The 17853-nt window shown below is 50.4% G+C and overlaps 10 protein-coding genes across 10 annotated transcripts, besides 2 other annotated features; 5 read left to right on the top strand and 5 right to left on the bottom strand.

Moving 5' to 3' along the window:
- Positions 1 to 432: 432 nt before the first annotated feature.
- EKO05_0010459 (uncharacterized protein) lies at positions 433 to 996 on the bottom strand (the record flags this gene model as incomplete). Its single annotated transcript, XM_059637757.1, has 1 exon — positions 433 to 996. The coding sequence occupies one exon, from the start codon at positions 994 to 996 to the stop codon at positions 433 to 435; it is 564 nt and encodes a 187-aa protein (XP_059493740.1).
- Positions 710 to 867: a mobile genetic element.
- An 806-nt stretch (positions 997 to 1802) lies between the features above and the next one.
- EKO05_0010458 (uncharacterized protein) lies at positions 1803 to 3737 on the bottom strand (the record flags this gene model as incomplete). The annotated part of the gene is made up of 4 exons (XM_038943014.1): positions 1803 to 2738; positions 2791 to 3026; positions 3085 to 3498; positions 3557 to 3737. 4 exons carry the CDS (start codon positions 3735 to 3737, stop codon positions 1803 to 1805), a joined length of 1767 nt encoding a protein of 588 aa, XP_038794216.1.
- A 357-nt stretch (positions 3738 to 4094) lies between these two features.
- On the top strand, positions 4095 to 4600 carry EKO05_0010457 (uncharacterized protein; the record flags this gene model as incomplete). Its single annotated transcript, XM_038943048.1, has 2 exons — positions 4095 to 4469; positions 4523 to 4600. 2 exons carry the CDS (start codon positions 4095 to 4097, stop codon positions 4598 to 4600), a joined length of 453 nt encoding a protein of 150 aa, XP_038794217.1.
- A 570-nt stretch (positions 4601 to 5170) lies between these two features.
- EKO05_0010456 (uncharacterized protein) lies at positions 5171 to 6145 on the bottom strand (the record flags this gene model as incomplete). The annotated part of the gene is made up of 3 exons (XM_038943110.1): positions 5171 to 5896; positions 5953 to 6083; positions 6133 to 6145. The coding sequence occupies 3 exons, from the start codon at positions 6143 to 6145 to the stop codon at positions 5171 to 5173; spliced, it is 870 nt and encodes a 289-aa protein (XP_038794218.1).
- Positions 6146 to 6569: 424 nt separating this feature from the next.
- EKO05_0010455 (Aldehyde dehydrogenase (NAD(+))) lies at positions 6570 to 8379 on the top strand (the record flags this gene model as incomplete). The annotated part of the gene is made up of 6 exons (XM_038943055.2): positions 6570 to 6735; positions 6816 to 7379; positions 7544 to 7757; positions 7807 to 7899; positions 7947 to 8068; positions 8120 to 8379. 6 exons carry the CDS (start codon positions 6570 to 6572, stop codon positions 8377 to 8379), a joined length of 1419 nt encoding a protein of 472 aa, XP_038794219.2.
- A 598-nt stretch (positions 8380 to 8977) lies between these two features.
- On the bottom strand, positions 8978 to 10990 carry EKO05_0010454 (uncharacterized protein; the record flags this gene model as incomplete). Its single annotated transcript, XM_038943026.1, has 5 exons — positions 8978 to 9709; positions 9761 to 9917; positions 9971 to 10426; positions 10479 to 10644; positions 10702 to 10990. The coding sequence occupies 5 exons, from the start codon at positions 10988 to 10990 to the stop codon at positions 8978 to 8980; spliced, it is 1800 nt and encodes a 599-aa protein (XP_038794220.1).
- Positions 10991 to 11435: 445 nt separating this feature from the next.
- Positions 11436 to 11986, top strand: EKO05_0010453 (uncharacterized protein; the record flags this gene model as incomplete). Its single annotated transcript, XM_038943138.1, has 2 exons — positions 11436 to 11789; positions 11843 to 11986. 2 exons carry the CDS (start codon positions 11436 to 11438, stop codon positions 11984 to 11986), a joined length of 498 nt encoding a protein of 165 aa, XP_038794221.1.
- A 107-nt stretch (positions 11987 to 12093) lies between these two features.
- Positions 12094 to 12132: a tandem repeat.
- A 333-nt stretch (positions 12133 to 12465) lies between these two features.
- Positions 12466 to 12983, bottom strand: EKO05_0010452 (uncharacterized protein; the record flags this gene model as incomplete). The annotated part of the gene is made up of 3 exons (XM_038943041.1): positions 12466 to 12505; positions 12556 to 12817; positions 12878 to 12983. The coding sequence occupies 3 exons, from the start codon at positions 12981 to 12983 to the stop codon at positions 12466 to 12468; spliced, it is 408 nt and encodes a 135-aa protein (XP_038794222.1).
- A 597-nt stretch (positions 12984 to 13580) lies between these two features.
- EKO05_0010451 (Salicylate 1-monooxygenase) lies at positions 13581 to 15080 on the top strand (the record flags this gene model as incomplete). The annotated part of the gene is made up of 6 exons (XM_059637756.1): positions 13581 to 13667; positions 13722 to 13892; positions 13944 to 14096; positions 14154 to 14228; positions 14283 to 14733; positions 14782 to 15080. 6 exons carry the CDS (start codon positions 13581 to 13583, stop codon positions 15078 to 15080), a joined length of 1236 nt encoding a protein of 411 aa, XP_059493739.1.
- A 582-nt stretch (positions 15081 to 15662) lies between these two features.
- On the top strand, positions 15663 to 17464 carry EKO05_0010450 (uncharacterized protein; the record flags this gene model as incomplete). Its single annotated transcript, XM_038943101.1, has 2 exons — positions 15663 to 15871; positions 15925 to 17464. 2 exons carry the CDS (start codon positions 15663 to 15665, stop codon positions 17462 to 17464), a joined length of 1749 nt encoding a protein of 582 aa, XP_038794224.1.
- Positions 17465 to 17853: the final 389 nt, after the last annotated feature.

The raw sequence follows: 17853 nt of genomic DNA, 5'->3' as shown, positions 1-17853 counted from the left end.
CTGGCTTTAGCCGTCTTTGGATACAGTAGATCAAGCAGTGGATGTCAGCCTATGATGTTGCTGAGCAGCGGTTGGCCTGAGGCCCAAAAGCCCGTTTGACTTTGACGCCACTAGCAGCGCGGGAGAGAGCCGACCGCCGACAGGCTTGGTTATCCTACTCGGTTTAGTTCAATTTAGTCTAGTTATCCTACTCGGTTTCAGTTTCGTTCTGCGAAGCTGGTGCCCGGGATGACAGGTTGTGGCAGACAGCGATCCGCGCCGCCCCACTTCATCCCTCACGAGAGGAACCAGCTGCCCCAGGAACCTGCCGTTTTCCATCAACCACTATCTACAATTTGCCCGCCAGCTCATTTCGACAGCGGTTGTACTGACTGCATGCTATGTTTCCAGGCTCGTAGAGGCGCATAGCCTTGTCTGTCTCGTCCGCTGTACCTACAGTCTCCCCCCAACGCTCAGCGTCGTCTGCGTATCTCTGATCCCCACTTGCCTAAGGATCTGCGTTTGCTCTATATACTTAATAGCTTTAGTGGCTAGCTGCAGCGTGCTTAGTAAAGTCTTAAGGCTGTGTCGTCCAGATAGGTTAGCGAAGATGCGGTTCCGGAGGTACTCGTGCTTGCTGCAGCGGAGCAGGACGTAGGCAATGATTTGTCGCCTTTCTCCACAGCTGCAGCGGGAGCTAGTGATTTTCGGGACTTCTCGATTGAAATGGGAAGTTGCTGAGAACGATCTTCTCGGTCTGCAGCTGCACCAGCAGCGCGCTCTCCCTCTTGCTAAGCCCCTTGTAGGGCTGCAGCACCCTTTTAGTTGGCACCGGCATGTGCCTGTATGTCGCGCGGCCTTTCTTTTCTTCCCTCCACGCGCTGATCCATGCTCTCTCTGCCTGCGTCTTGCATGTTCGACTGTTACTTTCATCGATGTCTGGTTTGGCGGCGATCCGGCGAATCCAATTCCTTTGTGGTCATGGATATCGGCATATACTGGCGGCATTGAATACATGGAAGCTGCATTCGGAAAGTGGTCGTGGGACGAGGATATCCAATCACCTTTCAAGTCTTACCAAGATCATCGTTCGTTCTTAGCAGAAGAAAAAGCAAAAAAACATACAACAGCGGGTATTCGCTAGTGGTCACCCACCTAACTACTGATCCGCCGGTACGTTGCTTAAATAGGGCTGAGCGAACGGGAAGCCTTGTTTTCAACGTCCTATGGTCGTATGTGAAAGATATGGCCGTTTTCTATGTATAAGTACTACTTGTTGCGGCGCGAAACGTTGTGTTGAAGACGGGTGAGTCGGATGCCAGTCTCGATATCGACTCGTTCAGGTCAGGACTTGCAGCAGTACACAGGCTCACTCTTAAACCCTTCTTGGCGGCATACAACATCTGCACGGCTTCGCATAAGAGACTCGCGACCCAAAACTCGAGGCCCCTTGAAGTCAGCGACCACTGTACTGAGGATCCATGCTGCCATGCAAATCTATGAAGCTGAATGCGTCCGTGTCGAATGAGACATGGAATCAAACCGCGAGGACATGGGGCCATTGGAGGCGCGAGGAGCCATTCGAACGGAAGGGCCTATGAGGCTGTCTACTTGTTAGGGTCTCGCAGTGGACATCTTGCAGGCCATAGGATAGAGTCATCCAACCTTTCTTGTTTGCGTCCTATGTGTGCCTTAGCCTGGCGCCGTAGTTGTTGGCTGTGTCGCGAAGCAGGTCAGGACTGGCTGGTAGTTGCACTCCAGTCAGCAGCCTAGCTGTTCCAATCGGCGAATGAGGGTTTAGAAACAACGTGACATATCGCTTTCTATTGCCTAGCGGGAATGACAGGCAGCAACAACCAGCTGTCTTCACCCCCTACATGAACGGAATTCGTTCCACCAAATACTTCCGCCTTTCGATCCTCCAAATGGTCATGAGAGAAGGTACCTACACCCTGGGTGTCATGTCCCGCGACCTCGAAGACCAGCGTCTCGCCCTCCTCCAAAACCACATTCGTGGGCCACACTTCCACGTCAACTTCATACTTCTGACCAGCTTTGACTTCTCGCACGTCCGACGAGAGGTAGTTGCGATACGGCAGGTATGGTCGGTGAAGGGCGTGGGAAGGATCTGTTGTCCGCAGCGACACTCGTTGCCAGCCCTTGACGACCGGGACGGCGTCGCCCATTGTGCCGGTATAGAACACTTCCGATCCATCTTTGGCGAGCTTCCGAAGAGTGACAAACAGGTCAATATCCGTGGGCGAAGAGGTGCCGTTGGCTGATGCTGAGACGCTCAAGTGCGCTACGATGTGGCCCGTCAATTCGAGCGTTTGCGAAGTGGTGTAGCGGAACTGCACGGGCTCACCAGCCAATGCATCGTAGGAGAATGCATGACTCTTGCCCTTCGCATCTTCGGACAGCTTCTGGTCTGCTGTGAGGTAGAATTTGGTGTAGGCTGTGTCCGGAATAGGCCAGTCTGCTTCGCCACGCGTTGGGAACGCGAGCTCACGTTCTGGGTCGTCGACGCCGCAGTCTCCCTTCCTTAAGCACAGTTGGACGCGCGGCTGCTCACCGGACTTCCAACCACCGTAGTCGTTGTCCTTCAAAAAGGCATCGAAGAACGATAGCTGCAGCTTGGCCGAGTGCTCATAGTAGAAGGGCAAGTCATGCCGGCCGACGACGAAGTGGAGAAACTTGTACGGCGAAGAGGCACGCATCCAGCCAAGTACGTTACCACGGAGATGCAGAAGGATTCCCCCCTGTTTTTACCGGTTAGCGGTCATGTTCCCAAATGGTAACAAGGGGTCTTACCCAGTTGGCCACGCTGAGCAGTGGGACTTCTATGTTCTCAACTTCGAAGTTACGACTAGCGTAGTATTCATCGTCGAGGAAGCGGTGCGCTGCTGTATCCTCCATCTGGTTCCTTCGATTGGCAACCAGAGTTGCGTCGTCGAGATCACCATCCAGGGTATCAAGGCCCCAATTCTTAGCTGCGCGGCCTGGTGTACCGTATTGGTTCTTAACAACAGCATTCTCCCACCAGAATTCTAGAGAAACATTAGCTTGCGGCGCTACATAGTGGAGATTTCATATCGCCGAGCTTACTGATGAATTTGTCGGATAAGACACCGCCATGCCTCACGCGGTCTCGATAGTAATCGCTCATGCCCTCCCAAGGAATAATGGCCGCCAGTCCTTTTGGACGTCGTGCAGCAACCCTCCACTGTGTGCCTGCATAGTAGCTGATACCCAACAAGCCGACTTTCCCAGACGACCATTCCTGTTCGGCACACCACTCCACAACATCGAAGAAGGCCTCGCTGGTGCCGCGCGACATAGTGTCCAGCTTGCCTGGGCTTTGGCCCGCGCCACGCTCATCGACACGCACGACCACAAAGCCTTGAGCAGTCCAGTAGCCTGGATCGGGCGTTTCCCAGGCGGCGTGGGCCGACTTCATTTCTGGGTTGAGTTGCGCCCATGACTTCGGGTGAAACACGCTGTAGGGAACTTCTTTGCCGTCTGGCTGTCGTCAGCATATCAACGCCGCAATTCAGATTCCGTGTACACAACTACATACAAGGACCGTAGGTTGCAATCACCGGGTATTTTTTGTTTCCGAACGGTGCTGCATCCTTTGGTAGGTAAATGTTACTGCGCAGGAAGCCGTCATCGCGCTGTTTGCGTGGGATGTCCTTGTGTTGCATGTACACATAAGGAAAGTTGTCCCGATCGGTAATCAAGAATTTATCAGAAGTCATGATGTTTGCGAAGAAGGTAACAACTGCCGATGGTAGTTGCGAGGGAGGCGGCTATTATGCGTGTACGTGGATATACGCCGGTTGCCTCCACACCGCCCTGTGTGCTAGGTTAGCCATCGTGATTATGTTACCTCGGTAGGAGTATATCGTTAATGCTGGCAGCCAGGACTTGGATTGTGGAATGGTCGGGTGTGGGCATGAACGTCGGGCGGACAACCTTGCACCGGCTGTTTCCGGCTCGGACCGGCTCCACACAATGTAAGAGCTCGGCCACTTGTGCTCTCCTTCGCACCCAGTTACGATAGAGTAGGTGCTCTCAAAAGTGTCCGGTCCAATGCGCACAAGTCCAACAACACCATGGCCGCAGTATCCTCCACCACCGTAATACAGAACGATGGCTCTCGAAGCCAGAGAGTCGACCCAGGTCTTCTCACTGTACTCGCCGACTACGATATTCATCAATCAACCCCCGGCCCTAACGATACTGAGGGAGATATTTTAGTTGGAGGACACACGCTTCGTCAACGCCAGCCGGATGACTTCGATCCAACGCTTGCTGCTCATCCTACCGTCCCATATGCTGTTTCCAATCCGCCATGGTGGGATAACATCAACAGAAGGGTCCCACCCTACCGGCCTGCGAACCGAGAGCTAGATATGGAAGAGAGGCGCCAGAATCCCGTCTTTCAGCTCGTGGGAAGGATCATGATCACTGGGTGCATGACGATTGCCGTGAGTCCTAAGTCACAGATGCTCTTGCAGTGCAAAACTAACACTGATTGCAGTCTGCGAGCTGGGCTTGGAGAAACACTGTAGGGAGATACACAGACATTGGATTGAACAAGGTCGGCGGGGAATGGTGAAGAGCTGACCGGTATTACAGTAGCTGTTAGTTGCTGGTGCAGGCGTTTGGTATAGGAGATGATTTCGGAATTCAGTGCTCGACAAAGTAGACAATACCAGAACTAGTTTTCCTCTGATGTTAACTAGCCTAATATTGCCGAGGGGAGGCCATCTTAAACTTGGATAATGACAGAGTCAATGTGTCACAACGTTGTGTTCATCAATTAATTCACTATGTGTAGCCAGAGATTTACTTCGGATCTCTTGTCTGCTGTGAAATAATGGTACAGCCAAGTTATCTTAAAGGGTTGAAGCGGTGGCGAGCACTCCGCCGTACTGTGGTGGCCCTCAAATTTCTCAGCAATTTGGAAAACTCACCACGCAAATGCAAAAATATTGCAGCTGGTTGATCAGCGAATTTCAACAGTACCGAGTCGTCTGATGCATACAAGACACGAGCCTAAATCTCCGCAATGTGAAACAATCTCTCCGCGGCTGATTATTAGGTGATATGCAGGCCCGTGTATTATCTCTAAACCGTAATGGCTGAGCGAGAGAAAATGATGATGTATCGAAATTATTATCTACGTTTACATTTTCTTGTAATCGTCCCAACTACCGAGCTGATACTGCGTGTTACACATGTTGACAAGCTCCCAACACTCGGCAATCATTGTGTTTGGGCCCACATCGTCCTTGTGTCCCGCTGCGCCGGCTACAAAGGGAGACGCCATCCAATGATCATCCGTACCATGCGCCTCTTTGTATCTCGGGTGCTTCATCAATCTTGTTATAGCCCTTCGAAGGTCCGGGCCCGTGTTGTTGGTGACGGCGTCTTCCACCGCCTGTCTGAACTCAAGAGCCCATGTCCCGGGCGGTACAGGTTGAGCAAAGTTGTCCCGGTAAAGCAGCATGTCAGCCCAATGATTGCGGTATAAATTGTGTACCGACCCTCCGCTCCCGATTATGAGCGTGTCCTCGTAACGTAACGGGCGAAGTGCGGTTCCAAGCTTGAGGTGGTAATGTGGCTCGTAGCGTGCGTTCATGGACACAATGGTGGTTGGAAGTGGGATACAGTGTGGAAACATGCGAATGATGACGAGAAACGTGTCGTGTATCCAGTCAAACTTGGGTGCTGCCTTGGCGTTGAATCCCGCCTTGGAGAGGAGCTTGATGACCCTTTCTCCGCCCTCAAGGTCTGGCACCATCTTGTAAGGCATCCAACGGGAATCTTTGACGGAGCCGACAGGAAGTAATTTAGGGTTTGGATTCATGCTGACCTCGATCATGTCGCCGGGAGACTCCCAGTGTGCGCCCTGTTCACTTTTGATCAGCCGATTAGTCTGTGGAACCACGAAGAGGCGGAACGAACCATCATCACTATTCTTTTTATGCCTCTGCGCAGAGCCTCGTTTCCGACCTCTTCCCATACTCTTGCCGGCTCAGAGTCCTCGCCTAGCATCATGGTCGAGCCATGAGCGAATAAGAAGACCGGTGTAATTGCTATGACAGTCAACTGCCCGTGAAGATGGATCCTTTTGTGCTGTCTTACCTTTAGACGTCATCGTTAGAGTCTCAACTTGCAAATTGTGAGGAGAACCCGCGCCCCTGAAGACACGAAAGAAAAGATGCGATAGGTACTAATACCAAGTAGAGGACTCCGTGAACAAAAGTGGCTCGCTAAAATGTCAAAAGATTGATAGGTTAGATAGATCGTTCCGAAACTGAGTGCTTGCCCGTTCGAACAAGTTGGCGTTGTACGTGGTGGCGGAGAAGTGGAGACGGTACGGCTGCGGGTGGAGATGGTGCGGCTGCGCGTGGAGCCGATACTGTAGCCTATCGGAAGTCACGGTGGGGATCGGCACTACGCAGAACACTTGAAACAACTCTAGCTACCCAGACCGTATCTAACAGATCTATAGGTAATTCTCATTTTTGAGCTTGCATTGCCATTCCCTAAACCGTGTGCTTAGCTTCTCAGCGTCTTTCATGAGGCCCGGTAGAGCTATGTCCACCCACGAAATTGTCGAACGCATTGCAGCTGCTTGGATTGAAGGCCGACTAGAAAATGTTCTAGAGAGGCAGAAGCAGCTAGCCGTTTTGCATCAGTCGCTTCACAAGAGGATTGCTATCTTTGTGCGCGCCCTTCAACAAGGTATACTACCATGAGCTCAAGGTCTAGGAAACTCGATCTTTTGTGACGCTGGGAAAGCTAATTATTTGTGTTCTCAATAGACACCAACTGCTCTTCCGATCTGGCGACATCTGAAATTGTCGTTGCCCTTGACAATATCAATTCCTGGTACGAGCGACTCGATTTTCAGGACACATTGCGAAATGAACGAAACATAAAACACGAAAAGGGACCGGCGACTTTCCAAGTGCCTCTGGGCAGAACATTAATTGTGCAGTCATTTTGGTCTCCAATAATTTCTGTATTGAGTCCTTTAGCTGGCTCACTAGCAGGTGGCAATCCGACAATCGTTCTCGGCTCCCATTTGTTTGCAGCAACCAATAAACTCCTCAAAGAGATCGTGGAGGAGAGCCTGGATGTAGAGGCATTCCATTTCGAACCATCTATCGATACATCAGACCACGAGGCTTTCACGAATGAACAGTTTGCAACTGTTGTTCTCCACAGTCATGAGGCGAGTGAGAGATTTGGTCCGCTTGTGCGAAATACCAATCCTTCGGTTCGGCTGATCGAGCCATACTATGGAATTCCAGCGGGTATAATTGATCGCAGTGCTGGTGGCTCCCTGGACGCGGCCTTTCAGCACATCAATTCAAGTTTGCAAGGTAAGCGCCACGTCTAGATCCCCATGCCCTCGGCTACTGGCTTTCACGATGACATGTATACCGGAATTCTACGACTGGTTTGTTGGCATATCTATGCCTCACACGGTACATTGATGGGGACAAATTCTACGTTTCTGTGAAGGATGCTGACGGCTGTCACGTAGTGTCCGGTCTGCCAAGCAATCCACTGAGAATTCCTCGACTCTTCTTCGTCGATGAGGCTCTTGTGGAGGTCTTCAAGAAGAAGTTTCCTGTTCATTCTGAGAAGTCAGTTGGCGCCCTTGAATCCTTGCTTCGAAAGCACTATAGCGATCTCGTACCAAGCTTTGCGGCGAAAAACAAAAGCGGGATACAAGCGTCTACATTACCTAGAGTGGAGTAATTGCCCGCATGCCGATTGACTCGTAACTAGCTTATATCAATACAGGAATATCGCCACAGTCAAGACGGACAAAGGCGCCGAGATCATCTTGGTTCCCACCAGGAGTTTAGACCATACGATAGATCTTCTGAACAAGATGTAAGTCTGCCTTAAAAAAGCTCAAACATGTCGTTAATACTTCGAAGCAATGGCGGCTCGGGCGCCCAGGCAGTCTATATCTTCGCTGCCGGTAAAGAAGCTTTCTATCTAGGAAACTTCATCGCCACATCGCAGGTGTACATCAATGAGATACCGATACGTTCTATTGGTCAGTAATATCAGATCCATTAAATTGTTCGTTGTTAATAAGTTGTACCAGTCGGTGCAAACGGCCGTTCTGCCTACAATCTTGAGGACTTCACCGAGACGAAGACCATGGTGCATGCTTCAGCATCACCCCCACGCAATGTTTCTCTGCAAGCCTCAAAGCTCAACACCCAAAGGGTGAAGCAAGCCAACGGTGGCCGTATGTCGTACTTCGAACAAGGATTGATACTGGGTCTCGCAATGGGCCTGGTCGCCTTGACTGGAATCGGGTACGCTGGTTATCGTGGTCTCGGAAAATACCTTAGGCGGTGAATAGTTTCCCTACAGGCACATAGTCAGACAGAACGTAGAATAATCAACATGCTGTAATCTCACAGCATCTACCACATGGGTTCACCAAAGCTGCATGATCACTCTTCAATTCAGATAGCCGAGTCTAGTGGTGTCCAAAACTGTAATTAGTTTGTGAATTGAACCAACAACAGCGAAAAAATTGCTGATATCCATAGCAGGGACGTTGATCGACGTTTCTTTTGAAGTGAAAAGCCTCGCCAGAAATCGCATTACCACTAACTATTGCAATGCCTGTGAACAGTGAGCGTTCGAGAACACCACTCGATGAAATGAAAGCAACAACATTAATTTATCCCGAGAAGGGTATTTACGGCCGGCGGGCAGACCAACGGAACTTACCAGTTGCGTGCCCTGAATACAGCAGTACTAACTAACCATCGTCAAAGATCGGGGACTGGGTCATCATCATCGACATAGACTGGGTAGAGTCAAGTATCAAGTACCCGCGACCTGATGTAAAAAGTCAGAAAGTTTAGCTCCACACTTGTTTCACCACAGGTCTACAAAGTAGAGAGCAGCCAGATTGATTTCAATACGGTCTCTAGCTCACAAGGTCTCAAACGCCGAAAGGCGCGGTAAGGGGTACTTCGATATAACTCTCATGCTCTCCTCCAACGAAAAGGTTGTGACGTCCTTTGTTTTCTGTAATCGTCTTGCCATTCAATGCGTCCACTTCCATGGGCGACATGTAGTGTCCAGAAATTTTGATCGCCAGCGATTCTCCAGCGTCGAATGCCATACCACTCGGCCAGATGGGAATTTCTAAGCGAACTATCTCTCCTGGCTTAATTTTCTGCTGGCGATCGTTTGCATATATCGGCCAGGAGTCGTTTTCGGTGCTATCAATCTTAGTCACGGCATGACTGGCTCGCAGGCTGCCGTTAGGACCAAGGTACTTGAGGAAGCAACTGTTCGATACCTCGGAGTCATCTTTGACTGGTGGAATGAGCTTGTTCGCAGGAACATTGAGCTGAACCGTTTTTTCGCCGGACTTGTTAAGCTTGCGCAATTGGACAAAGACGTCGAGGTCGTCAGCTTCATCAGCTGACAAGTACAGAACGGCTTTCGAGTAACCAACGAGCCAGGTTGGCTTGTCAAACTTGACACTGTAAACGAGTTCTTCGGGATCGTTGTCCACGCCCTGAGGGATGATATCGGATTGGTATGATGCAGTTGCCGATTCTTTGCTGGGCTGAGACGAAAGCGTATTGGTTCCAATCAGATAAAATTTTGTCTGTTTGGCTTCTGGGATCGGATAGCGTGTTGTTTCTATGCCCTCTGGAGCATTCTAGTTCGGAATGTTAGTAATTATTCTGTCGAATGAAGTGGTCACGCTTACCGAGGTATCAAAGGGAAGGACCGAAAACCGAACTTTTGAGGTTTCCTCCCAACCATTGTCAATTCCTTTCAGGTATCGGTCGAAGAAGCGTTTCAGATCGTTTGTAGCGTATTCCGAGTATAAATCGTACCACTCTTGCGTCGCATGGATCCGAAGCCTAACGATTGATCAGTCTATGATGCACGCAGAGCCGTGTGATTTGCGACATACCACTTCTTACTGGTATTAATCTTGTTAAAACCGGCGATCGATCCAGATGTGTGAAGGGAGGAGGAATAACTGGCAAGGACGTATGCCGGCGTGGTGATGTTCTCGACCTTCGCGCGTTTGTCTTCCCAGTAGGCGTTGTAAAGGGGATACTTCTCCAGCATTTTAATCACTGCTTCAGCCTTTCCCCGACCAATCATTGTATCTTGAAGCAAGCCCCAGAGAAGGTTGTACGGATATCCAATACCTCCTCTTGCTAGCGTATCGCGGTAGAAGTCGACCGCACCTTCCCATGGTGCAATAGCTGCCAGGTGGGGCGGCCGCTCGGCCGCAATAAACCACTGAGCTATACCCAACCAGCTGTTACCAGCAGTGGCGACTTTTCCTGAACACCATGGCAGCTGAGCAATAAACTCAACAGCATCGTACCCATCGATGCCATCTTGTTTACCAAGCCAACTGTTGAATACAATCAGCTCCTGTGCGGGCAATCTATGATCGGGATACATACGGAATGATCCCTTCGGAGTCCCAGGTCCCCCTCAAGTCAAAATTGACAACGGCATACCCCTTGGCAACCCACTCTGCTGGATCAAGGCCCTCGAATTTCTCATAAGTGCTTGTTCTCTCGTATGGGACGCCAAAACGTCCGGGTTGAAGATGAAGGCCGTGCACACCTAGTGTCGGAAAATTAATCTGAGATCATTTATCCGCCAGTCAAGGGACTTACTGACCATTGTTGTCCTTGCCATAAGGGCTCCACATGAGAATAGCAGGAACTTGATCAGATGTTGTGGGACGGAAGATGTCTGCACGAAGCTTGACCCCATCTCTCATCGGGACAGCAAAATCCTTCTCCCAAATTGTATCGCACTGGAAGGCAGCTACATCGTCGCGACGCTTATGACCTTTTGGTAGGACTTTACTTGAAGGATTGAAGCCGCTGTAGGGGCCAGCATGCTCTGAGCCAGGCGGATTCGCGTCGACCAGCTCGACATCAAAGCCATTGATCTTGAGAGACATCGTGAGGGTTTGCAAGGGGTTTGCAAGGGTTTGTGAGGTTTGGGATAGTTCGGAAACTGCAGAGTTTGGGAGTTTTGATGTCGCCCTCTATTATTCGACTAATAACAACATTCGCAAGAACATCGGCCAAACTCAAGAGGTGCTGTTTGGAATCAGCCGTGGTGTGGAGAACTTCCTGCACGGGCCGTGGAGATCCCGGGGGTCACCGGTAGCCGTGTGGAAAATGTGTGCGGAGCCGTAGATTAACTGCGGCGCAATGCCGCACCAAATACGAAACATTTCGGAACAGGAAACCTCGGAACCAAGTGGATGTGTCTGAGGTCTTGCACTTGGCACTGGAAACTTCAGATAGCAAACAGGGTGAGCCAACATAAACTCACAACCTGTTTCAACTGCTTTTACGATCTTCCACCACATCGCGCAAGCATAACCTGTACAAGCAATCATGTCTAAGCCAATTCGACGTGTAGTAACGGGCCACAAAGAGGGCGCATCGACGGTACTCATTGACGACAAGTTGGATCCTGCTCCAGGATTTGCCTCGAAAGCCGCAACCATCTGGCAAAACCATCAGTATCCGGCTGAACTCGCAGACCACGATGCAGCACAAGGAAAGGCTTATATATACAACAAAGGCTCTCTCATTCGAGTTGTCGATTTTCCTCCAAATTCAACTGGTCATAATCACCGCACTGCTTCACTCGACTATGGTATCATTATAGAAGGAGAGATCGAATTGGAGTTGGAAGATGGGTCAAAGACCATTGTACGAGCAGGAGACATCGTTGTTCAGCAAGCAGTAAGTAATCGCAATTCTTCGCACCGTGTATTTCACATGCTGAGAATCGATAGACTATGCACAAGTGGAACAACCATACGGATAAAGTATGTCGAATGATTTTTGCATTGCTTCCATCAGAGACCGCGAAGGGACCGGATGGAAAGGAATTGAAAGACCATGGTATTCCCAAGAAGTATCAGGTTGATGAGCAGTAGCTTCACGGAAATTGTGTTTGATAATGTTATCCGATTTCACCGTATGATATGGATGTTGTGCGTGATACCAGCCCCAGCTAACCAGCGGAACCTTCGGACCTTTGTTGCACCTACCTCCTTACCTGCACCTTTACCTCCACCTACACAACACTGTTGTATAGTTAGAGGTAAAGGTGCAGCGTGTGCCTGTAAAGGTGCACTAAAATCAGAAGCTCTACCTGACCTTTTAAAGGGTGAGGCAGGTATTTCGCATTTTGTGACAAGGCTAATTCAATCTGCAATTTTATTCCTCTTCTTTGTAAGACGTAACATGGCCCATATTAGCTAGTGTACGTGAATACAGCGCCCTACTTTCTCTTCAACATTTGCATCTGCAGTTCATATAAGATTATCGTGGAAAGTCGTTTATTCGAGACTGTGACTAGTGTAGATAGCAACCTTCCACCTTGTCCAGCATTTCTCGCATATGATCCATGGCGCTAAGATGGATTTTGCTCAATCGCTTTCGTGACCAAGTCTCTGCATCTGCGTTAATCCTCCGATACAACTACGTCAACTGGGGCACTTACGTATCCATGAAAGCGATGAGCTTGACAATCATGTCTCGGTCATCGAAATGACAAATCCAGACATATTCGTTTGTAAACTTCAGGCCGTTTTTGCACTCAACATCCACAGCTTTTAGCTGCACTGCAGCTTTGTTGCCCCCATCGTGGATGATATCTTGAACGACAAGCTTGAGTGGTGTAGCCCATGTAGATGACAGCGCGTGAGTACCGTCGTGAAAGGCTTGCTTTGAAGTATAGTGGCCGGAAATAGGGCAGTATGTGCCTGCACACAAATGCATCAGCTGGCTGAAGCAACAATCTTATGTGATGATCCACGACTTACCCTTGACAGTCCATTCTACATCATCTGCAATGTGCTCGAAGAACTCTTTTACCTGGCCCGAGCCGATGAGACCGAAGATGGCGTTGATCTTTTGCAGAGATGGCATGATGAATGTTTTTGGGATACAATACTGCAGAGACCGAGACAGTGTATAGGTAATGTTTTGTTCTTACGCCCCGAGCTTTATGACGTACTACCATAGGCTAACAATACCCCACAGCCGCGTGTGACCATCTCTAATGTTCGGTGAGGACACGCTGGACTTCGCACACCGTCCCGTCGTAACCGGAACTTCTCCACCGGAACTAGTGCGATATTAGTACATCCGCCCTGACTTCTTCAGCCGAGGGTTTTATTATTGCGAAACACGCACTTCGCACAACAGGGGTGCGCATAATGCTCTGCCCTCATGAATTCTTGATGATCTCCACTCGGCCGAATCCGCAATCAGGTCACGCGTGCTGTAGTTCGGCTCCTCTTGGTATATGCACAGGCTATGTGGACGCTACAAGCTTGGTGAAGGCGTCACTAGGTCCTTAGAGCGGAATTTAGGAGTCTTGAAGTCTTGTGCTCAAGGAGGTGTCATGTAATATTGGTCACGAGTTCTTCCACCGTGCGCGTATTTGAGAACTGTACAGAAGCGCACAGGCTCGCACCATTACCACATTTTTTCATCTTTGAAAATCCTTCCACCAGTCTGATCATGCCCCTGAAAGTCATCATTGTTGGAGCAGGTTTGGGCGGTTTGGCCACGGCGATTGCGTTGACCAGGGCTGGGCACGATGTTGAGGTTTGTCCATGCAATCCTAAGCAAAACCTCGGAATTTGCTAAGATCCCGCAAAGGTATATGAGAAGTCTTCTTTTCATAACGAAGTGGGTGCAGCGATACACCTGGCACCGAATGCCACCCGCATCCTGAATGCATGGGGTTTCAACCTGCAGAAAATGAATCCTTCCCCCTGTAATCACTTGAGCGTGTGGGGGAGCCAAGGCAACCTCATTGCCAAAGTAGCAGTAAGCTCGCTATTGGTTACAGATCTATGCAAACGATGACTAACGAGGCAGGACACCGAGGAGTTGCAGAAGAAATTGAACATCAACGACCCGTGGTTGTTGGTGCACCGCGTAGATCTCCACAATGCTTTGCGGGAGAAGGCAGAAGAAGGATTTGGGGGAAAGAAGCCGAAGATACACTTGTCATGCCCAGTGAAATCAGTTGTGAGTTGTTGCTGTTGTCGAGAGCGTTACCGCAATGTCCACTAACCCTTGACGAAGGACTCTTCGACCGGAAAAGTATTCCTTGAGAACGGGAAAACGCTTCAAGCCGATCTTATCATCGGTGCAGACGGAGTTCATGGAAGTAACTCATCCCTATTTAATTCTGCCCCGCTAATAGCTGGATAGTCTCGAACCATAGAGAGTGTCACTCACGAAGCGAAGAAGATAATCAGTACCGGCCAGAACTGCTTCCGCTTCTTGGTGCCGACAGCGAAGCTGCAGGCGAATCCGATCACCAAGAAGCTCGTTGACCAAATTGGGTTGCAGTCTCTCAACTCCTTCGGCGACAAGAAGCGAAAATTAGTTATATACCCGTGTCGATCAGGAACACTTATGAACATGGTCATGTTCTATCCAGAGCATGGTGACGTCCAAGTAAAGGAATCGTCATGGTTGAACTCGGGAAACCTTGACGACCTGAAGGAACAAACGCAGAGCTTCAGTCCCGAGTTACGCGAGTTGTGTAGCATGGCTGAGGATCTCAAACTTTGGAGTTTAGCATCCAGAGATCCATTGCCCCGCTTTTACGACGGTAAACTTGCGCTTATCGGAGATGCAGCCCATCCCACGCTCCCTCGTAAGTTCGTGATAGCTGGAGTTGGATGATGTGCTAATCAAGAACAAGACCAAGGCCAAGGCGGCGCGCAAGCTTTCGAGGATGCTGCAGCCCTGGGAGCGCTGTTCACATCGGATACAAAGGTGGATGATATTACCAAGAAACTGAGCTTGTACAACGATGTTCGGTACAGACAGGCTGTCACGCTACTGTTCATGTCGAGGGTTGACGGTCCATACACGGATACCGTGATGGGAGATTTGAGAAGGTTTGTTCCTGACGCGGAGAAGCCCGAGAACATCTGGCTGTTCGCGTGGAATTCCTTCCCTGTCAAGGACGCACAACGGCGTCTGCAAGCATCCCTGTAGGTGCTTCGGAGTCAATAGCTTTCCTATAGGAAGAGGCTCGTTTCTTTTGACTTCAGGGTCGAGCTCACGCTGAGCAACGGCCAAGTTTCGGATTTAATGGAAACAATCTTTTCGATGCTTAGAGTAGTATAGTTTGTAAGGATCACAGATAGCAAATCAAAAATACTTGTTTCTAGCGTATGTCAATGAGACTCAACAAAGTGAGAGAGCCGGCCGCGCTTATCGAGAGATGTGAGTAGAACTTTTTGCCCTTCAACCCCGTCACCGGAGAAACAAATGTGACACATGATAACGATACAGGCATGAGATCTTCACAGCAATTCGGCAGGTTGCGTGGGTGGGGAAGCCCGTGACTAACGGCGCAATATATCTGACGGCCATCTCGGAGTGGATCCACAGCGAGTACTTGGCGGTGGGAAGATTCGGGTACCACTTCAGACCTACGGGTCCAGACTTCCCGGGTATATAGTGATATCGGCTCTTATAAATACATGGTAGGTGCCTCAAAAACACAGATAGTATCCCAAAATTCAGCCATACCAAGCTTCCTCATCATTGTGTTTGTTATCATCATCGCTCAATATGTCGATCGATCCAGTTGTTCCCGATGGCGGGCAAAATGGAAACGGAGTAGAGCCTCCTCCTCAGTCGTTTGATGACAATGCCGAGCACGTCGAATTTGGGTCTTTCGACCACAGTGAGATTCCGCTTGAAAAAGAAGAATGGCCAGTGATTATCATCGGATCTAGCATGGTGGGTATGATGACAGGTTTACTTCTTGGCTACCACGGGTAATTACACACCATTCATAGGGGACCAACGTGCGTACCTGATCCATCACTAGTATCAAGTCGATCTCCTTCGACAGCCACGCACCGTCAGGTACGCATCCCAGAGCTGCAGGTCTCAACTATCGCACCGTGGAAATACTCCGCCAGCTGGGATTGGACAAATTGGCCCAGGCAGAAAGCGCAAAAGAATTTGACGTGAATGCGGGAATGCTGGTGGTAGAAAAGATAATCGGTGGCAAAGTGATTGCACAGGTGCAAGAGAAGGATGCTGAGATAATCACGGAAGTGACGCCAGGTGAGGGCTGGCTTTGGATTACTCAGGCCATGTTTGAGCCACTATTGCGGGCAAATGCGGGCAAGTTTGGCTGCACACAGCTATACGGGAGACTCGTCGTACATTACGAGGAAGATGAGGACGGGGTACTGGTGGTTGTGAAGGATTTGAACAATCAAGAGTACAAGAAGTACAGAGCAAAGTACCTTGTTGCTTGCGACGGTAACCGAAGCAGCACCCGCGTCAAGGAAGGCATTAAATTGAGTGGAGCCGGAGTCTTGCGCAACAGTCTATCGTTGCGAATCACTGGAGATATGAGCCCACACCTAGGTACCCGGTCAGTACACGGAGTGATCTACGTGCTCAACTCGAACATCAGCGGAGGGTTTCGATTGGAAAATCAGGGACAGTCAGCGATTGTCATGGTCAACCGAGCCGGCGACAAGAATGACTTTCCAAAGGGCAGCGTAACGCCCGAAGAAGCGCGCAAGTACGTGTACGATCTTTCTGGGTTGCCCGAGGATATGGACCTGTCAATAGCGCCATGCTCGTACTGGACCATGACTTCATACGTGGCCGACAGACTCCAATCACGACGTGGCCGCGTATTCATTGCAGGCGATGCTGCACACACAATGCCGCCAACGGGCGGTCTCGGCGGCAATACAGGCGTCGCCGATGCTCACAACCTGGCATGGAAACTCGCTTTTGTTCTGAAAGGACTCGCGTCTACCGAGCTACTAGAGACTTACAGTCGAGAACGACAAGCCATAGATGCCTTTGTGGTGGACCAGGCAACTAGGCGTTTTTACAACCGCGTCGATCATGTGCAGCCGCCAGTTGAGGAGGAAGCGGATTTGGACGTGGAGCTTGGGGCCCGTTATGCAGACGGTGCAACGGTGGGCGCGGACAAAAGCGTCACAAAGCCTTTTGAAAACATACTCGAGCCCTCGGGCGGCGTAGGGTGCCGGTTTCCTCACGTGTGGCTCTCTGGTAGTCAGACGCGCATATCCACGCTGGACCTAGTAAAGCAGAAACTAGTTCTGGTCGCAGCTGAGCCGCAATCACCTTGGATCGCAGCTGCAGAGAAGTTGCCAGTCTCGCACGTGATCGATTCCTACGAGCTGCACAAGTCTTCGGCACCCTGGCAGGATGCTGAGGGAAAGGTGCGTGTCAAATGCCAGCTGCAGCCAGGCGAGGCACTGCTTGTGCGTCCGGATGGCTTCATCGCCTGGAGAAGCCGCACGAATTCGAAGAATGATGTGGACCAGGTGAGCGAGCTCCAGGGGGTTCTGCATCAGCTGCTCGGTATACGATAAAGGATGCCAGCAAGGTACGGGCGAGTGTTTGTGGAAGGGGGTGCCTGGACGGAGTATATAGTGATATTTTACAAGAAGAAAAACCCTGCTGTGGCAAATCGTATCTCTGCTCCTTTCAGGCACCCCCCCGGAGAATGCGGGGTAGGGCATGGACAAGGGTATGGACAAGGGTATGGCAGGCTGACGCATGCTGCGGCTCGCATCGGGACAATTCCGTTTCCCCAAGCCTTGGCGCAGCACCAGCTCGAGTCAGGTCCCTGGACGCCACATCCGTTAAAATGCGGAGGTAGCGGAACTAGTGTCTGCAGCTGCCGCTGTTGTCTCCCTCTATCCACTCTTCTCCCCCTGCTCCCTCTTCTTGTCTTCCTCCTTCTTGCCTTCCCCCTTCT

This window comes from Ascochyta rabiei, chromosome 19 (genome assembly GCF_004011695.2).
Source record: "Ascochyta rabiei chromosome 19, complete sequence".
In the NCBI taxonomy this organism is placed as follows: Eukaryota; Fungi; Ascomycota; class Dothideomycetes; order Pleosporales; family Didymellaceae; genus Ascochyta; species Ascochyta rabiei.
The sequence above is the reverse complement of the archived record's forward strand: the minus strand, read 5'-3'. Positions and strand labels throughout refer to the sequence as shown.